The following is a 15,148-nucleotide window of genomic DNA, read 5'->3' on the forward strand; positions in this document are numbered from 1 at the left end:
GATATTTTACCTCCTAAAGAGAGACCAAGAAGATAGAAAAATTATATCAGAGTACTTCGCGGACTAGCCAGAGAAAAACACTTCCAAAAAACAGAGACTGGAATTATATGAATATATCTCTTGATTCACTAAAAATAAGTCTTCCCATAAGCAATGTTTAATACTAGAAGTTGCAGACAACTGTTTCCTGATGAATTAGCCTTCTCAGAGGAAAGTATATGCTTCTTGTCAAGCAGGAACTTTACTGATATTAAGAGAAAAATGAAAAAAAGAGAAAATGAAAATAAAAGCAGACCATTTCTCTATATTCTTAAGGTATATTCTTAATATACCTTGTTGATCTTTCCACCTGTGAAATCTGCAAATCTTTTCAGTGATATTGTGAGAACGTTGGAAGAACGGTGTATGGTAAATCTCTTGGATGCAGGAACCATCTTTTTACACCTTAAAAACAAGCAGAGACAAGTGTTTGAAAGCATCTTCTTTTTCGCCCCCAAAACAAACTCCTTTTAATGTCTCACGCATGCTTATGCTATTTGAATGATATTTACTTGCATCATGTGTTTGGTTTTTTCTTTTCATAAACCCATGCACTGCATGTCACGTTTGTTAATACAGAGAAGAAGGTAAGTTTTACCAACAACTCAGAGCACAGCGGGAACAGGAATCTCTCACGAAAGCATATTACCAGGGAGTTATAAAATATAAACAAAAAATAGTAAAAATGAGTTATATATAAGACTAATAACAGTTATCAGCAATGGAAAAAGTACCGTACATGTGCAAGGCCTTTCCTTTTAAGCTCACAAAAAGACGGAAAATTCTGGCTTTAAGTGTGACTGAACCGATCACACCTCAAAGAGCACGTTAAGGAAGGACCATGCAATTCAGATGTGAGGTGCTATTACAGTTCTTTCTCTTCCTCAGACATCACTTATGAGAATCCTGAATACGCTGCATGTTGCTTTCTAGGATCCGCAGGCTAAGACGAACCTGGGATTAAATTGCTTTAATAACCTATTGGACGCTCTTGATTCGACACCTTAATTTCCTTAGTATCCAACAACAAGAAGTGGATACTGCATTTTTCATTTAGAGGGGTCAGGCATGAATCCTACAGAACTGAGCCGGGCACTCTGTGCTTTTCTGAGGGGATGTTTGACTAACAGCTTGTTTTGCCAAACCATCTTATGCAAATGTTCAATTGTTTCTCACATACGTAGAAACATCTTACATATTGATCAGCACAGAGAGCGCCTGAACTCAACAGGCTTTCCCTGTGCACGGGTTAGGCTTAAGGGAGCTCATTTCGGACATTAGTCCACATCGACAGGTTTCACAGTTCAAGAGCTGTGCAAGACGCTGTTTAGTGAGCCAGCACAGGCTGCTAACATTCATTACCACAGAGCCAGCTCACATTCCCTGACACTCAATCTAACTTTGTTTCACAGTGAACGCTAGGACCTGCAGCAACCTGCTGCTGCCTTCCACTCCAAATCATTCTCCACAGCTCCTTGCTTCAGCTCACCACTACTTACTGGGCATGTCTTTTCACTTCTGCCAATATGAATATTTCAGCATGCAGCTACACGCCTAGGAAGCTTGACAAGCCATGGTGCAGACAATGCTACGAGAAAAGTCCAGTATCAGCTAATAGCCACTCTTCTTAGATTTCCAAAACAGATGTAACGTTTTCAAGTTTGGGATTATTTCCGTGCACCAGTTGTTTAAACAAAATGAAGCAACAACAACAACAACGAAGCTGCGTCTCCTTATTTCTAAATGAAGTTAAAAGATAACTTATGCTCTAAGTCATGCAATACATAAAACTAATATCTAGCATTAAGACATAATTAGTTAATAATCTCACTCGCTACATTTGTAGCAATTCTCTCCATCCAGCTCTTCAGGTTTCACAAATAGTTCTAGAGCTCTGGTAACAGATGAAACCGCCTAGAGGAGCGAGAGAGAAGAGCGTAAAGTCACTGTAAATTCAAAATTCCAGAGACGCACTAGGAGTTTATAAGAGAACCTGACTAATACATACTTAAGCGATCTACTATGAGCACTGTCAAGAAGGAGGCAGAAAGAGCATGCTCAGCGTTTACCTCACCTGGAAGTCATTTTACTTTGAAACAAATCATTTTCCAGTAACGCAGACAGCATCTATAGTGTGCTTTGTCATCAATACTGGCAACAAATCCAGCAGTCTAACAATTAGATGTATATTGAGGTAGAACAACAAAGAAGTTTTGACAGTATCATAATTTGTGCAGACATAAAATTCTTTCCGCTTAAACCCAATGCAAATTTGGAGACTCTTTACATGGCTTCCATCAGCGCATTCCTCTATATTCTTAAACCTATAATAGCAGGGAAAAAAAGAAAAAGACAAAAAAAAAAAAACAAAAAGGAGAAAAAAAGCAGGATTTTTACATAGTACATATTTTTACATATTACATAGTTTACATATCCCTCCACATGCTGTTCTGAATAATAGCCAAAATATTCATAGCCACTGTATTTGTTCTCCCCACACAGCTGAAAAAACAACATTTGAAACATATTTTTCAAAACATATTTTAATATCCAGCAGACTGTTCAGTCATCAAGCATTTAAAGACTGTTTTAGATAATCTCTAGATTAATCTAAAAGGAATCCCATAAACATGCTGCAGCCGCTTACCTTTAATATACTCGCTGGATGCGATGTTTCTTCCTTTCACCTGCACTGGAAGGCTTCCCTTCCTTGTGAGGTTGTTTACTGCCCTCACTTCTGCATTGCTCTCATAAAGAGCCATCTGGAGGATGGGATTCTTCCTTCTTCTCCCGGGTTTTCTTCTGGAAACGAGGATCTAAGTGTTCCAAGAAGCCTTTCACTTTCCTGATGTTTCTCCTTTTTCTTCTTTTTGTTACGCTTGCGATTGGCATTGTCAAAGTGGAGCGCAGAGAAATACAAATCATAAAGTCTGAAAGAAACATGCAAGTTAAAAAGAGAAAAAAAGATGTGGCACTTGTTGCATACAGGAAACTTTATTTATTTTACCACAGGCGATGATTTGCCGCATGTCAGCTATTTTGTGGTACTTTGTGCACATGTAACTTCCTTTAGATGCAGCAAACTTAAGCCCTCAGATTGAAGGACCATAGGTCCTGGTTGGTACACAGATCATTAACAATGGTTAGCTCTGGAATATGTGCAAGTAAAAAAAAAAAAATATTTTAACCTAATCCAGAATGGTGTGCAGATGTGATTCGAACTACGTGGTCCAAAGCTAGTGCTCTGACACAATTCAGCAATACCTTTCCTGTCTTCACTGATCAACCTAATGATCCCCAGTCATGATCCCCAGCCAGATTATGCTATCTAAATAACTCAGAAACTATGAAAAAAAAAAACAAAACATGAGAAGCACCCAGAAAAGAATTAGGAAAAAAAATGCTGATTAGGCTGGAATCCCTGCTTACTTGGAATCCTTCTCTCCCTGTTTATCTTCAGACTTCTTTTTCTTCTAGAACTTCTTATATTTTTTCATGTTTTCACCACCTAAAAGCTCCTTTTCTACCTTTCTGCGTTGCCTTTCTATTTCACTTTCACTACCTTCTGCACGAGTATATTGTCTTTTTCTGTTTCCTTCTTTTGCCTTTTTCTGGCGACAGTTCTCCAAATGAGCTGACACAGGTGGAAGTGCATGTCTCTCACGCGAATGTTTTCCAGAATGTTGCTGAGCTACTGAGCAACGATGTGAGTCTGCTCTGGGTGTGCTAAAGTGATGTACATCTTCCTCTCTCAAGAGGGAACCGTGAGGCCATCTGCTTTTGTAATGATAACGCTTATGTGACCTGCTGGAGTAAGTCTGAGTCAATTTGTCAAAGTCTTTATCACCGTGAGAGAACTTTCTCTCTCTACTGTCTCCTGCTGCATGAGGTGAATAGTAATCCTTGTAATAGCTACATTTTTCCCATTTCCGTGGTTCATCTTGATAGTATCTTTCTCTGCTCCAACTTCTTTCCCCTTTGGAATGGTAATATCTAGCGCTATCTTGTTCTGATCTTCCTCTGCTTCGAGATCTGTACTTTGAATATTTTACTGGTCTTCTGCCATTATCAGGGCTGTTCCTTTCACTATGGGAAGATCTGTACCTGCTTCCCTCCCAATACTCCTGCTTGTGACGCTTTTGCTTAACAACTTCCACACTCCGAGAGCACCTTCTCTTGCTGGAATGACCATCTTTTTGACTCTCCTTCTCTTCAGTAGGAGAATGTTCCCTCTTTCTCTGGTAACGCTCTTTGTCAGATTTTTTAGTCTCGTCCTTTGTATCTTGGCATCTATCTGTAACAGCTAAGGAGGAAAGGTTTTTAGAACTACATTCACTGTCAGACTTTAGAGGGGAAGTTTGCCGCAATTTCTCACCAGTCTCAGAAGACTCTTTGATGTAGAAAACATTTTCTTCTGAAATCAGTTCATGTTCTTTTGATCTTCTTGGTTTCTCCTTGTCTCCACGGTCATCACATTGGTACTGTTCAAGGTATTCATCATTCTCAGTAGATTTCGGAGGTCCCGGGACACTGCACAAAATAAAAACACGTTTCCGTCTCCCTCCACCTGCTGCTCTGAGAAAAAAGGGGTGGGGGCGACGGGGGAACAGCCAATGTTTCTCCAGATAATGGAGAAAAACGGAAAAACATTCTATGAAGAAACACAAGTTCTCCGCGAGGCACCAGCCTGCATCAGAGTGCTATGCACAGTGTCGATCATTAGTTCTGTTCGCAACACTGGCCATACAGTACGGAATTCTACTGATTTAAATCCTTCCATTAAATAGTATTAGTAGACAGATAAAACCGCAATGAACTTCCATAAAATCTTGTCTTAATCAGACTGTGCTCATTTTACCTTATTTCCTCTGACAAGCTGTTCAGCTGGCTGGCCGTGAGGGATTCCATGATGACTTCTCGAGGGACTGGAGGCATAGCTCCAGGCATCTGCAACTAAAACGCACAAGTCAGCAGACAGAAAAAATACCATTTGTGCTGAGGACTAGTCTTCTCAGAATTTCTACATTAAATGCTAAGCAAGATCGCTTTGTGTTGTATGCATTATCTACACTTCAAAGATAACGCCAACTCACCTCCCAAAATCTACTTTATGAAACTTAAGAATTTTTATCTCAGCTCAGCTTAAGCTGACAAGTTCTAATGTCAGCTCAGCTCTGCAAATTCTAATGGCATAGTATCACAAAGGGTTACGATCAAATTTGTGCTGTGTTTTCTCAGCATTTCGCCTGAATTAGGAACATGATAAACACTCCCGAATACATCGTGGGTGAGAAATTCTCGATGGAGCAAACTACTATGTTTCAAGCAATCCGTTTGTTTTAGAAAAGAACATCTCACAAGGTTTAACAGGTTCAACTTGGCAAGTGGAATCATCAAGTTTCAGTCCGTTTTCTTTAGATTCATGAACTAAACTAATAGCACCATTCAGTGAATCAGTGTTTGGCAGCTCATGCTGGGATCTTCCTTCATCAGCATTCTGACAGGAAGAATGGGAATTCTGCAATGTACGGACTACCTTTCCAACCAAAATTCCACATTGCATTGCAATTCCTTTTAAATAAGCCCTTTGACTCCTCCTCAGATTTTCCTGAAGATTCTGCACCGTAAGGGACTGTGTTATCAGAGCTGAGTTTAGGATTTCCATTCACCTTTGGCTCCACAAAAATTTCAGCAGAAACTCTTTTTTTTTTTTTTTTGTATTTGTATTTGCTTCATTTGCTTTACCGAATTTGTGATTGTGGATGAAGGAACAGCCTTGTAGAGATCTTCATCCTCCACAGCACTGCTAAGACAGTCAGGCTGTGACACAGTCTGACGAGCAGGCAATTTATTGTGAATACTGATGGTGATCTTCTGGTTTTTTGACGTATCAGTAATTGAAGGCCTGGTAATCGGCTGTTCTTGAACACAGGCCATTGGTGGTGCTGAAGATGGCCTTTTTAGGGTGACACCAGTGGTATTTGCATCCTCTTTTATGGATCCATTTCCATTTAAACGACTTGAATTCTGTATTTAAAAAGAAGAAATTGCAAGACGGGTTAATGGAAACACTCCATTTAACATTTTTAAACATGTCATTCTCCTACTAAGTATTTCTACAAATGGTCTTAACACCTAAAAAGCAAAAAACACTGCCCTTAAAAGATAAATGCAAGTCCCATAAGTGTATTTAATTCCTGCTTTTGGTTTACTGCATATTGATATCAAATTAACATCATTTTTGAAAACCATCCAAACAACTTAACATTGCCTAAAGCTATTCCCAAATATATTTAGTTTCCCCTTTAAACATACCCCAAAAAGCCTGGAATAATTGTTCTGGTGCTCAGGAATAAGACAATTTGGTTTCCCTGTCTTAGCTAAAGTGACGTCGATAGGAAAAACAAGTCCTCTTTTAAATGATTCGAGGATTAGTACACTCTACTTAAATTGTCAAAGAGCGTAGCTCTCTGTGCTTTACAAAGCTGTCTAGGAGGTATAAACAATGGAGTCGCATGGCTGCGCAATTCAGCAGTAACCACTGTTTGAATGACTCTGGCTGTAGCATGAGGGCTGTGAAGACAGCTGCAGCGTGGGAAGGAAAACAAAACAAAGATGCCAAAAACCAAACAAAAAACCCCACACCAAACCCCAAACCCACTGTCCGTTTGGTGCCATTATCTGCCCTCCCGCTTCCCTAAATTACCTTAATCATATGAGGAGGAAGTCGTGGTCCCAGAAATCCAGCCTGCTTACTGTTAGCCCCCCGCTGACCAGGGGGGAATGAACAGGGATAAGACGGTGCTGCTAAGTAAAAAGCACGTTCTCCGAGCGTCAAATCATAGCGCCTTCAGAAAAGAGCAGTGATCTCAGTTTAGTTTTTCTTTCGGCCTACTCTTGGATTAAATCCCATCCTATAATTTTATAGGAACAGTTCATACGATATGGAAGCCTTCTCTACAGAAGACTTAGCCAAGACTACAAACTGAAAAGTAGGTAACAGTCTTCCTACTATGACTATCACTTTCAGAGCAATAATTCATTCTTACACCACAGATGGCCTTCATTTCTCTCCTTCTCTAAATTAGCCAGCTACAGATAACACATATACAGCAATTTACACAAGTGCTGCAGTTTAAGGCCAAGCAACAAAAGATAATAAATGACAGAGAATTTCAGGTTAGACAGAACTGAATTAGAGAAATAATCATCTTTTCCTGGAAGAGAAAGAAAAACACTTGCAAAAAGAAAAGTATCAATAACAGGAGAGTAAATCTCTTCTGAACACATTTGAATACTTGTTATTACCTGATATAAAAAAGTAAGTAAGCTTGCTGACCAAGAACTCTTTTAATGTCAGTACGGACTACTTTTGCATCATTCATCTGATACCAAAGTCCATTACCAGCCTGCAAATAAAGACAACGATATCTTTAGATGAATTGCATGTTTTCCAAATGAAATCACAGATAGCAATAAAATACACACGTGTCAAATAAACATATAATGAAATCTTTTTCCCTAGAAACAGTACTACTAGTAACACTTGAACTGGTTTGCCAGCACAACCTTTACCCTGTTAGAAATGATGTTGACTTCTACCTTTATGTAGCATACATAGTGTCCTGAGCGACAGTTGATACCATGATGCACCAGCACCGCATATAAGGCATAGATGAGTGGTTCTCCACTTGATTGAGACATGTAGGCTCGGAGGTCCAAATACTCAGGATATTTTACTTCCTAAAGAGAGACCAAGAAGATAGAAAAATTATATCAGAGTACTTCGCGGACTAGCCAGAGAAAAACACTTCCAAAAAACAGAGACTGGAATTATATGAATATATCTCTTGATTCACTAAAAATAAGTCTTCCCATAAGCAACGTTTAATACTAGAAGTTGCAGACAACTGTTTTCTGATGAATTAGCCTTCTCAGAGGAAAGTATATGCTTCTTGTCAAGCAGGAACTTTACTGATATTAAGAGAAAGAATAAGCCGTAGTCGTTAGTCTACAATTATTGTCTGAAAATATTAACAACTTTCAGCTTTGGGGGATGTCCCATTACATGATGACAAAGTTGCATTACAGCGGGAAATATACCTTGTTGATCTTTCCACCTGTGAAATCTGCAAATCTTTTCAGTGATATTGTGAGAACGTTGGAAGAACGGTGTATGGTAAATCTCTTGGATGCAGGAACCATCTTTTTACACCTTAAAAACAAGCAGAGACAAGTGTTTGAAAGCATCATCTTTTTTGCCCCCAAAACAAACTCGTTTTAATGTCTCATGCATGCTTATGCTATTTGAATGATATTTACTTGCATCATATGTTTGGTTTTTTCTTTTCATAAACCCATGCACTGCATGTCACGTTTGTTAATACAGAGAAGAAGGTAAGTTTTACCAACAACTCAGAGCATAGCGGGAACAGGAATCTCTCACGAAAGCGTATTACCAGGGAGTTATAAAATATAAACAAAAAATAGTAAAAATGAGTTATATATAAGACTAATAACAGTTATCAGCAATGGAAAAAGTACTGTACATGTGCAAGGCCTTTCCTTTTAAACTCACAAAAAGACGGAAAATTCTGGCTTTAAGTGTGACTGAACCGATCACACCTCAAAGAGCACATTAAGGAAGGACCATGCAATTCAGATGTGAGGTGCTATTACAGTTCTTTCTCTTCCTCAGACATCACTTATGAGAATCCTGAATACGCTGCATGTTGCTTTCTAGGATCCGCAGGCCAAGACGAACCTGGGATTAAATTGCTTTAATAACCTATTGGACGCTCTTGATTCGACACCCTAATTTCCTTAGTATCCAACAACAAGAAGTGGATACTGCATTTTTCATTTAGAGGGGTCAGGCATGAATTCTACAGAACTGAGCCGGGCACTCTGTGCTTTTCTGAGGGGATGTTTGACTAACAGCTTGTTTTGCCAAACCATCTTATGCAAATATTCAATTGTCTCTCACATACGTAGAAACATCTTACATATTGATCAGCACAGAGAGCGCCTGAACTCAACAGGCTTTCCCTGTGCACGGGTTAGGCTTAAGGGAGCTCATTTCGGACATTAGTCCACATCGACAGGTTTCACAGTTCAAGAGCTGTGCAAGACGCTGTTTAGTGAGCCAGCACAGGCTGCTAACATTCATTACCACAGAGCCAGCTCACATTCCCTGACACTCAATCTAACTTTGTTTCACAGTGAACGCTAGGACCTGCAGGAACCTGCTGCTGCCTTCCACTCCAAATCATTCTCCATAGCTCCTTGCTTCAGCTCACCACTACTAGAAAATGAAGCAACAACAACAACAACAATGCTGCGTCTCCTTATTTCTAAATGAAGTTAAAGGATAACTTACGCTCTAAGTCATGTAATATATAAAACTAATATCTAGTATTAAGACATAATTAGTAATAATCTTACTCGCTACATTTATAGCAATTCTCTCCATCCAGCTCTTCAGGTTTCACAAATAGTTCTAGAGCTCTGGTAACAGATGAAACCGCCTAGAGGAGCGAGAGAGAAGAGCGTAAAGTCACTGTAAATTCAAAATTCCAGAGACGCACTAGGAGTTTATAAGAGAACCTGACTAACACATACTTAAGCGATCTACTATGAGCACTGTCAAGAAGGAGGCAGAAAGAGCATGCTCAGCGTTTACCTCACCTGGAAGTCATTCTACTTTGAAACAAATCATTTTCCAGTAACGCAGACAGCATCTATAGTGTGCTTTCTCATCAATACTGGCAACAAATCCAGCAGTCTAACAATTAGACGTATATTGAGGTAGAACAACAAAGAAGTGTGACAGTATTATACTTTGCGCAGCAATAAAATTCTTTCCCCTTAAACCCAATGCAGACGTGGAGACTATTTACAGGGGTTCCACAGAAGGACAAAGTCCAATCCACTTTCTAACCACCACCAAGCTCTTATATTTTAACATTGTACGTGGTTTGGTTTTTTAAGTTAAACAAGTTTAATTTAGAAAGTTATACATGTACTTAAACATCATGAATTATATTTACAAAACCTCCTACCTTTACATCCAAAGTGATATCAAGAAATGCCTCATACGTATCCGAAACTGCTTTGCAATTCAAGCACTTCACTGGAAGCAAAATATAAATGCTTAACAACACGTGAAGGAGACTAACTGTCCACATTCAAGTTGTCGATAGATACTACTTCAGACAAACTACAGACTGCTTTACTACCGACAAAAGACACAGATCAGTTCTAAGGACAGGAATATTTTTAAAAGTACCTCTTGATCTTAGAAATCCTCCAAATATTTGATGAATGATGGTGGTAGCTTGAGAAGATCTGTCCAATCTGGAAATAAATTATAATCAGACCTCAGAAGATTTAAGGCACACAGTTAACTCTTCAAAGAGTTTTATGAAAACCAAGGATGACCTAGACTTTCAGTTTTGATAGTAAATAAAGGCCTAAAAGGTGCTAGAGAACGTATAAAAGTGAATTTGTTTATGCTTACTTGGTGCTTCCATTCAAGCACGCTTCCTGCATAGCATCAACAGTATAGCGCAAGAACTCGTGTGCGTCTTCTTGACTGCCAAAACGGAAATGTTGTCCTATTCCTAAATAAGAAGATGATAGTATTCACCTCATTTAAAAATGAAGTAATTCTCCTGTTTCTAAAATCTCTCTTCTTTACAGTGTTAAAACCATTTATACACATCAAATAATTATTTGAAGATTACAAGATGCTGAAAAAGAAACACATCTGAAGCCACTTACGACTGAGATTATTGATAACACGCGTAGGCTCGATGGCATCAACAGTGCAACGCAGGGCCTGGTTAATGTGAGTCTCCATCGTGCACATCATGCAAAAATCTTGTTCACGACCTGAAGAGTGAAAGAAGAAAGCATCCCAGTCTAGCGAAACAGACATAACTACAAACAAACATATAAGTAACATTTAAACTATAGATACAATATCCACTCTCCTTGTCCCAACAGTCTCCTAACATTTCATTTCACACAACTTTATAGAATAAAAATATCCATTAAGCCTGTATTCAAGTGCATTTTGTGATGAGAAATCTAAAAGACTACTGCAAAGTCACGTTTGTAAAGGCTGACAGGAATGTGAACTCCACAGGTTGCAAAATGTATGAGGAAAGAATATTTGACCTTGATGATACAGCATTAAGAGAACGTGGGTTATTTTCAGCACAGTGCTGTCAGGTGAGCTTCATGATACAGAGCTACGAGTCCTTTGGGAAAAAGGAAAAATTACAGTAATGTATGTAATAGTACTTCTGCCCTCCTTTTTTCAACAGGATTCTTAACTGAAACGATTTCTATATACAGGAAGAAAACAGTTAAATTTCTAGGTATCGATACAAAGATACCAGCCTAAAAAGCATACAGGTTTAGTACAACATTTACTTTATAGTACAACATTTTATTTAGGACAAAATCAGTCTAGATTTTAATACAGTCCCACAAAAAAATCTAGTCGTGTTCATAACAGCTCATATTGCTTTCTAGGTTTTTTTTGGTTTTTTTTTTTTTTAATTGGTTCAACAACGAACAGACCATTTATTGTAGTGCATTATGGAACCTCGGCTGTGCAGACTAAAGACCTATGATGCCAACATCCTAAATTTTATTGCCTTTCTAGCAGCAGGAAGCCCAAATAGCCCAAATGCCAAATGTTCATTAAATGCATTACTGTCCAATGCACTTCATTATTCCCATGAAGCAAGAAAAGATCCTTTTAAAAAAACAAACAAACAAACAAACAAAAAAAACACATGGTGCATTAAACGCACTCCATATGCTATTCCGAGCCCACTGCTAATACAATGCTCAAAGCCAGCGTCTACAGGTAAAATCAGGCAAGTAAGTTTGTCTCACAGAATCACTGCTGTTCTTTCACCTTCACAGCTATCCAACAGATTTAAAATACTGTTAGAAAGTACTCACATGACTGGCTGTGCTCAAGAGAAAGCATGTAATTGGCAAGTGGGGGGGTGTAGGTCAAACACTGTAGAGTAGCATTAAGAAAACACGTGTTGCCAAGATTGTACAGGCCAACTCCAACACTTTGTGTTTCTTGCCAATCCATACGTATCTTCTCAGGTGGAAAAAGAATCCTTTGTGGCGGAGCAATTCCATCATTAACAACTGCAAGAAAGTTATATTTAAAAAGAGATTTTGTTTGTTTGTTTCTAAGAAAGGTATTAAGTATATATAGGTATAGTGAATATATAAAGTATATATAGGCATAGTAAAAATACTATTCTGCGGGAGCACCTAGAGGAACTAGCTACAATCCAAAACAGAAAAACTTATTGCAGACACCTTTAATACCGCCATCTTCAAATTGGCTGGTCAACACAACGTTTTGGGAAAAAAAAGTTTAGTCAACCATTTTAATTTCTTCCTTATTATATGCTTTTTTCCTTATTATAACTTCAACCACAAACTTAGACTTGAAATTATATGGTAATAAATGCAAGGACAATGTAAAAACAAATAACTAGGAATGACGGTACCCCTACAAATATCAGATCTTTTCCTGAGCAATCTTAACATTCAAAAACCTGTGAATAATGGAACCTGTGAATAGCAACAATCAAACACTTTTCTTTGCAAAACAGAAAAGATATGGATGAATCAGTGCATTACAAAATGCTCCCCACATTTCTCTGTCGACTGTAAATATATCAAAATTAATTTCTGTAACGTCAGTCACTTCAGTTGCCTTAGGAGAATCGCTTTGGAAGTCTTTATTCACAGTAGTCCTGTTCTCTATCAGTGCAACAAGCAAGAACTACCACTTTCTACTTTTGTTTTGAAGAAAACGGAGGCAGGATAAAGCGCACACTTACTTAGATCTCTTTGGGCAAAAGGCTTAGATTTTTCAGAGGATCTACAATAAATAGCACCTCCACATCCTTGGGCCACAGAGACTTGGCTTGAATCTTCTGCAGGCGGTATCCGGCCCCAGTTTGCGGTGCGTGACATCGGTTTTTTAGTACTCGGTTTCTTGGATTTGCCAGACCGCCTTGAAGATGGCTTTTTAGACTTTGAAGATTTGGGCTTGTTAACTATGGTCATTGTTCTCATCTGCGACAGAGACAAATGTTCTGGCTGACGTAAGAATACCAAGAAGCATTCCAAGAAGAAAAGAGTAGTAGAAGTCCTGTCACTTAATCTCAAAGAAACGGCCTTGAAGAACTAACTTGCTGGTATGAATGATTTAAAAGGAATCCCCAAACTAAACACACAAAGGAAAAATTTCCATCAAAACTCTATCAGTATTACTTTTAGCTTCTGCAGAACTAGTGGCTGATGCCATTTCTTTCACTTTCGTAGGATTTTAATCCATTACAACTCTGGAGTCTTTTTAATATAAAAATGCAAATGACATTCTCTGAGGGGAATCAGTTATTTATTGCATTTTTGGAGCTTTGCAATTATCTATTAATTATTACCTATTATCTAATAGATAATGGTTGCGATTTATATATAATTGTTGCTCACGCTAGTAATGGAGCACTATTACTTTACTGCCTGCGCTTTTCTGCTTCGTGTGCACAAAGGTACCTGCATTTCGCTGCTACTTTACTTCTGTCTTTCCAGGGCTCACCCCCTACCTCACTGTCTACTGCACCAGTCATGATGGCTTGGTTGTGATTCTATAATGAGCCTAGCTTTTGAATACACTTTTTCTGGGCATCACTTTGTGATAGCAAGTTAATTTGTGAGGGCTTATCACCTATGACCTGCTTCTCAGTAGGTACACGTTTGGCCTCTGTTAAGCAGAGAGTCAATCACAGCTTAAGATTTTGTCCAAGATGCCATTCACGAAACTGAGTTTAACCTTGACAGAACTGAGTTTAACCTTTAAACCTGAAGCTCCGTTAAAGAATAAAGCAGCACCCAAGCCAGGAAATAGAAGTTAATCGTCACTTTACCCTGAAACGCACGTAAAGCCGGTGAGCTATTCTGTGCTGGCAGGATTGCTGCCGGGATGGCCGACGAGGCGGCGGGCACAGGGGGCCACAGGACCTGCTCCCCGGGGCCACAGGTCCTGTCACAGGGGGCTGCCGGGGGTCTCCAGGCGCCGGGAACAGCGGCAACAGCGGGGACAGAGGGGACAGCAGCGACAGCAGCCGCCACCTCAGCCGAGGCCGTCTCCACAACTGCCACAACGGCCTCGGAACGCCGCCCAACTCGGAGCTCCAGCGTGACGCCTTTTCAACCTGGCCGCGGTGCTCACGGCTAAAAGCAGAGCGTTTCCTCCGGCGTGTCTTTACTGTCGGTGCCGGACCGGCCCTCACCCCGAGCTCTCCCTGCCGGGAGGGCTTTGCGGTTGGGGTTTCCCTCCCGCCGCCGCCGCGGGCAGGCCCCGCGCGCAAGCTGTCCGCGCTGGGGAGCGGCATGTCGCCCGCGGCGAGAGCCCGAGGGCGCGACACGAAAAAGCCCCGACACGAAAAAGCCCCGACGTGCGGGCGAGGCGGCGGGGAGACGGCTCTGAGGGAGCGGCCGCTTCGCCCCGCCGTCCTCCTCCCCTCCCGGGCCGCCCCGCCGAGCCCCGTGCGCCTCAGGTGCTGCCCTGAGAGGGCGCTCGGGCACTGGGACAGCTGCCCAGGGCAGTGGTCGTGGCACCGAGCCTGACGGGGGTCCAGAAGTGTTTGAACAATGCTCTCAGACATAGGCTCTGCTTTTGGGGTGGTCCTGTGTGGAGCCAGGAGTTGGACTCGCTCATTATTGTGAGCCCTTTCCACCTTGGGATGTTCTCTGATTCTAGGTCAGCAATCCATTATCTGATGAGAGGTGTGGAGTCATTCGAAGGGAAGAGAGACCAAAACACTTCTGGTTTCCAGAAGCGGGTATTTGGTAACCAAACCGATGATTCCTTTTCTTCTAGAGCGAGTAGCAGCAGGGATCCGCTTTACAATATGCTGGCAACAAGGAAACGAAGAATTGCAAACAAGACGTAGGACTTGAGCAGCAGCTTGTATACATGCATCAGCTTATAAATGAGCACACAGCTGAGCGATAATGCAAAAATTGGACAAACTAAGAGAAGACGTTAACTGTAAAT

The 15,148-nt window shown here is 40.3% G+C and overlaps 1 protein-coding gene across 3 annotated transcripts; it reads right to left on the reverse strand.

Annotated features, from left to right (window-relative positions):
- Positions 1 to 1,870: 1,870 nt before the first annotated feature.
- On the reverse strand, positions 1,871 to 14,975 carry LOC136791078 (ubiquitin carboxyl-terminal hydrolase 42-like). 3 transcript variants are annotated; one of them, XR_010832322.1, is made up of 18 exons: positions 14,016 to 14,975; positions 12,927 to 13,188; positions 12,019 to 12,219; positions 10,822 to 10,932; positions 10,559 to 10,661; positions 10,328 to 10,395; positions 10,101 to 10,171; positions 9,484 to 9,566; positions 8,143 to 8,254; positions 7,642 to 7,782; positions 7,348 to 7,448; positions 6,746 to 6,887; positions 5,785 to 6,066; positions 4,898 to 4,992; positions 4,415 to 4,569; positions 2,687 to 2,969; positions 2,114 to 2,363; positions 1,871 to 1,953 (listed from the first exon to the last, which is right to left on the reverse strand). XR_010832322.1 is itself a non-coding variant. In XM_066999370.1 (17 exons), the coding sequence occupies exons 1-16, from the start codon at positions 14,754 to 14,756 to the stop codon at positions 3,513 to 3,515; spliced, it is 3,498 nt and encodes a 1,165-aa protein (XP_066855471.1). In that variant the 5' UTR covers positions 14,757 to 14,964; the 3' UTR covers positions 2,897 to 2,969; positions 3,469 to 3,512. The 3 variants fall into 3 exon arrangements, 2 of the variants coding, with proteins under 2 accessions (XP_066855471.1, XP_066855470.1); XM_066999370.1 differs by lacking the exons at positions 1,871 to 1,953; positions 2,114 to 2,363 and adding an exon at positions 3,469 to 4,342 and having other exon boundaries at positions 2,897 to 2,969; positions 14,016 to 14,964; XM_066999369.1 differs by lacking the exons at positions 1,871 to 1,953; positions 2,114 to 2,363 and having other exon boundaries at positions 2,897 to 2,969; positions 3,469 to 4,569; positions 14,016 to 14,964.
- Between the last annotated feature and the right edge of the window lie 173 nt (positions 14,976 to 15,148).

The sequence above is a fragment of the Anser cygnoides genome, chromosome 6 (genome assembly GCF_040182565.1).
Source record: "Anser cygnoides isolate HZ-2024a breed goose chromosome 6, Taihu_goose_T2T_genome, whole genome shotgun sequence".
Taxonomy (NCBI): Eukaryota; Metazoa; Chordata; class Aves; order Anseriformes; family Anatidae; genus Anser; species Anser cygnoides.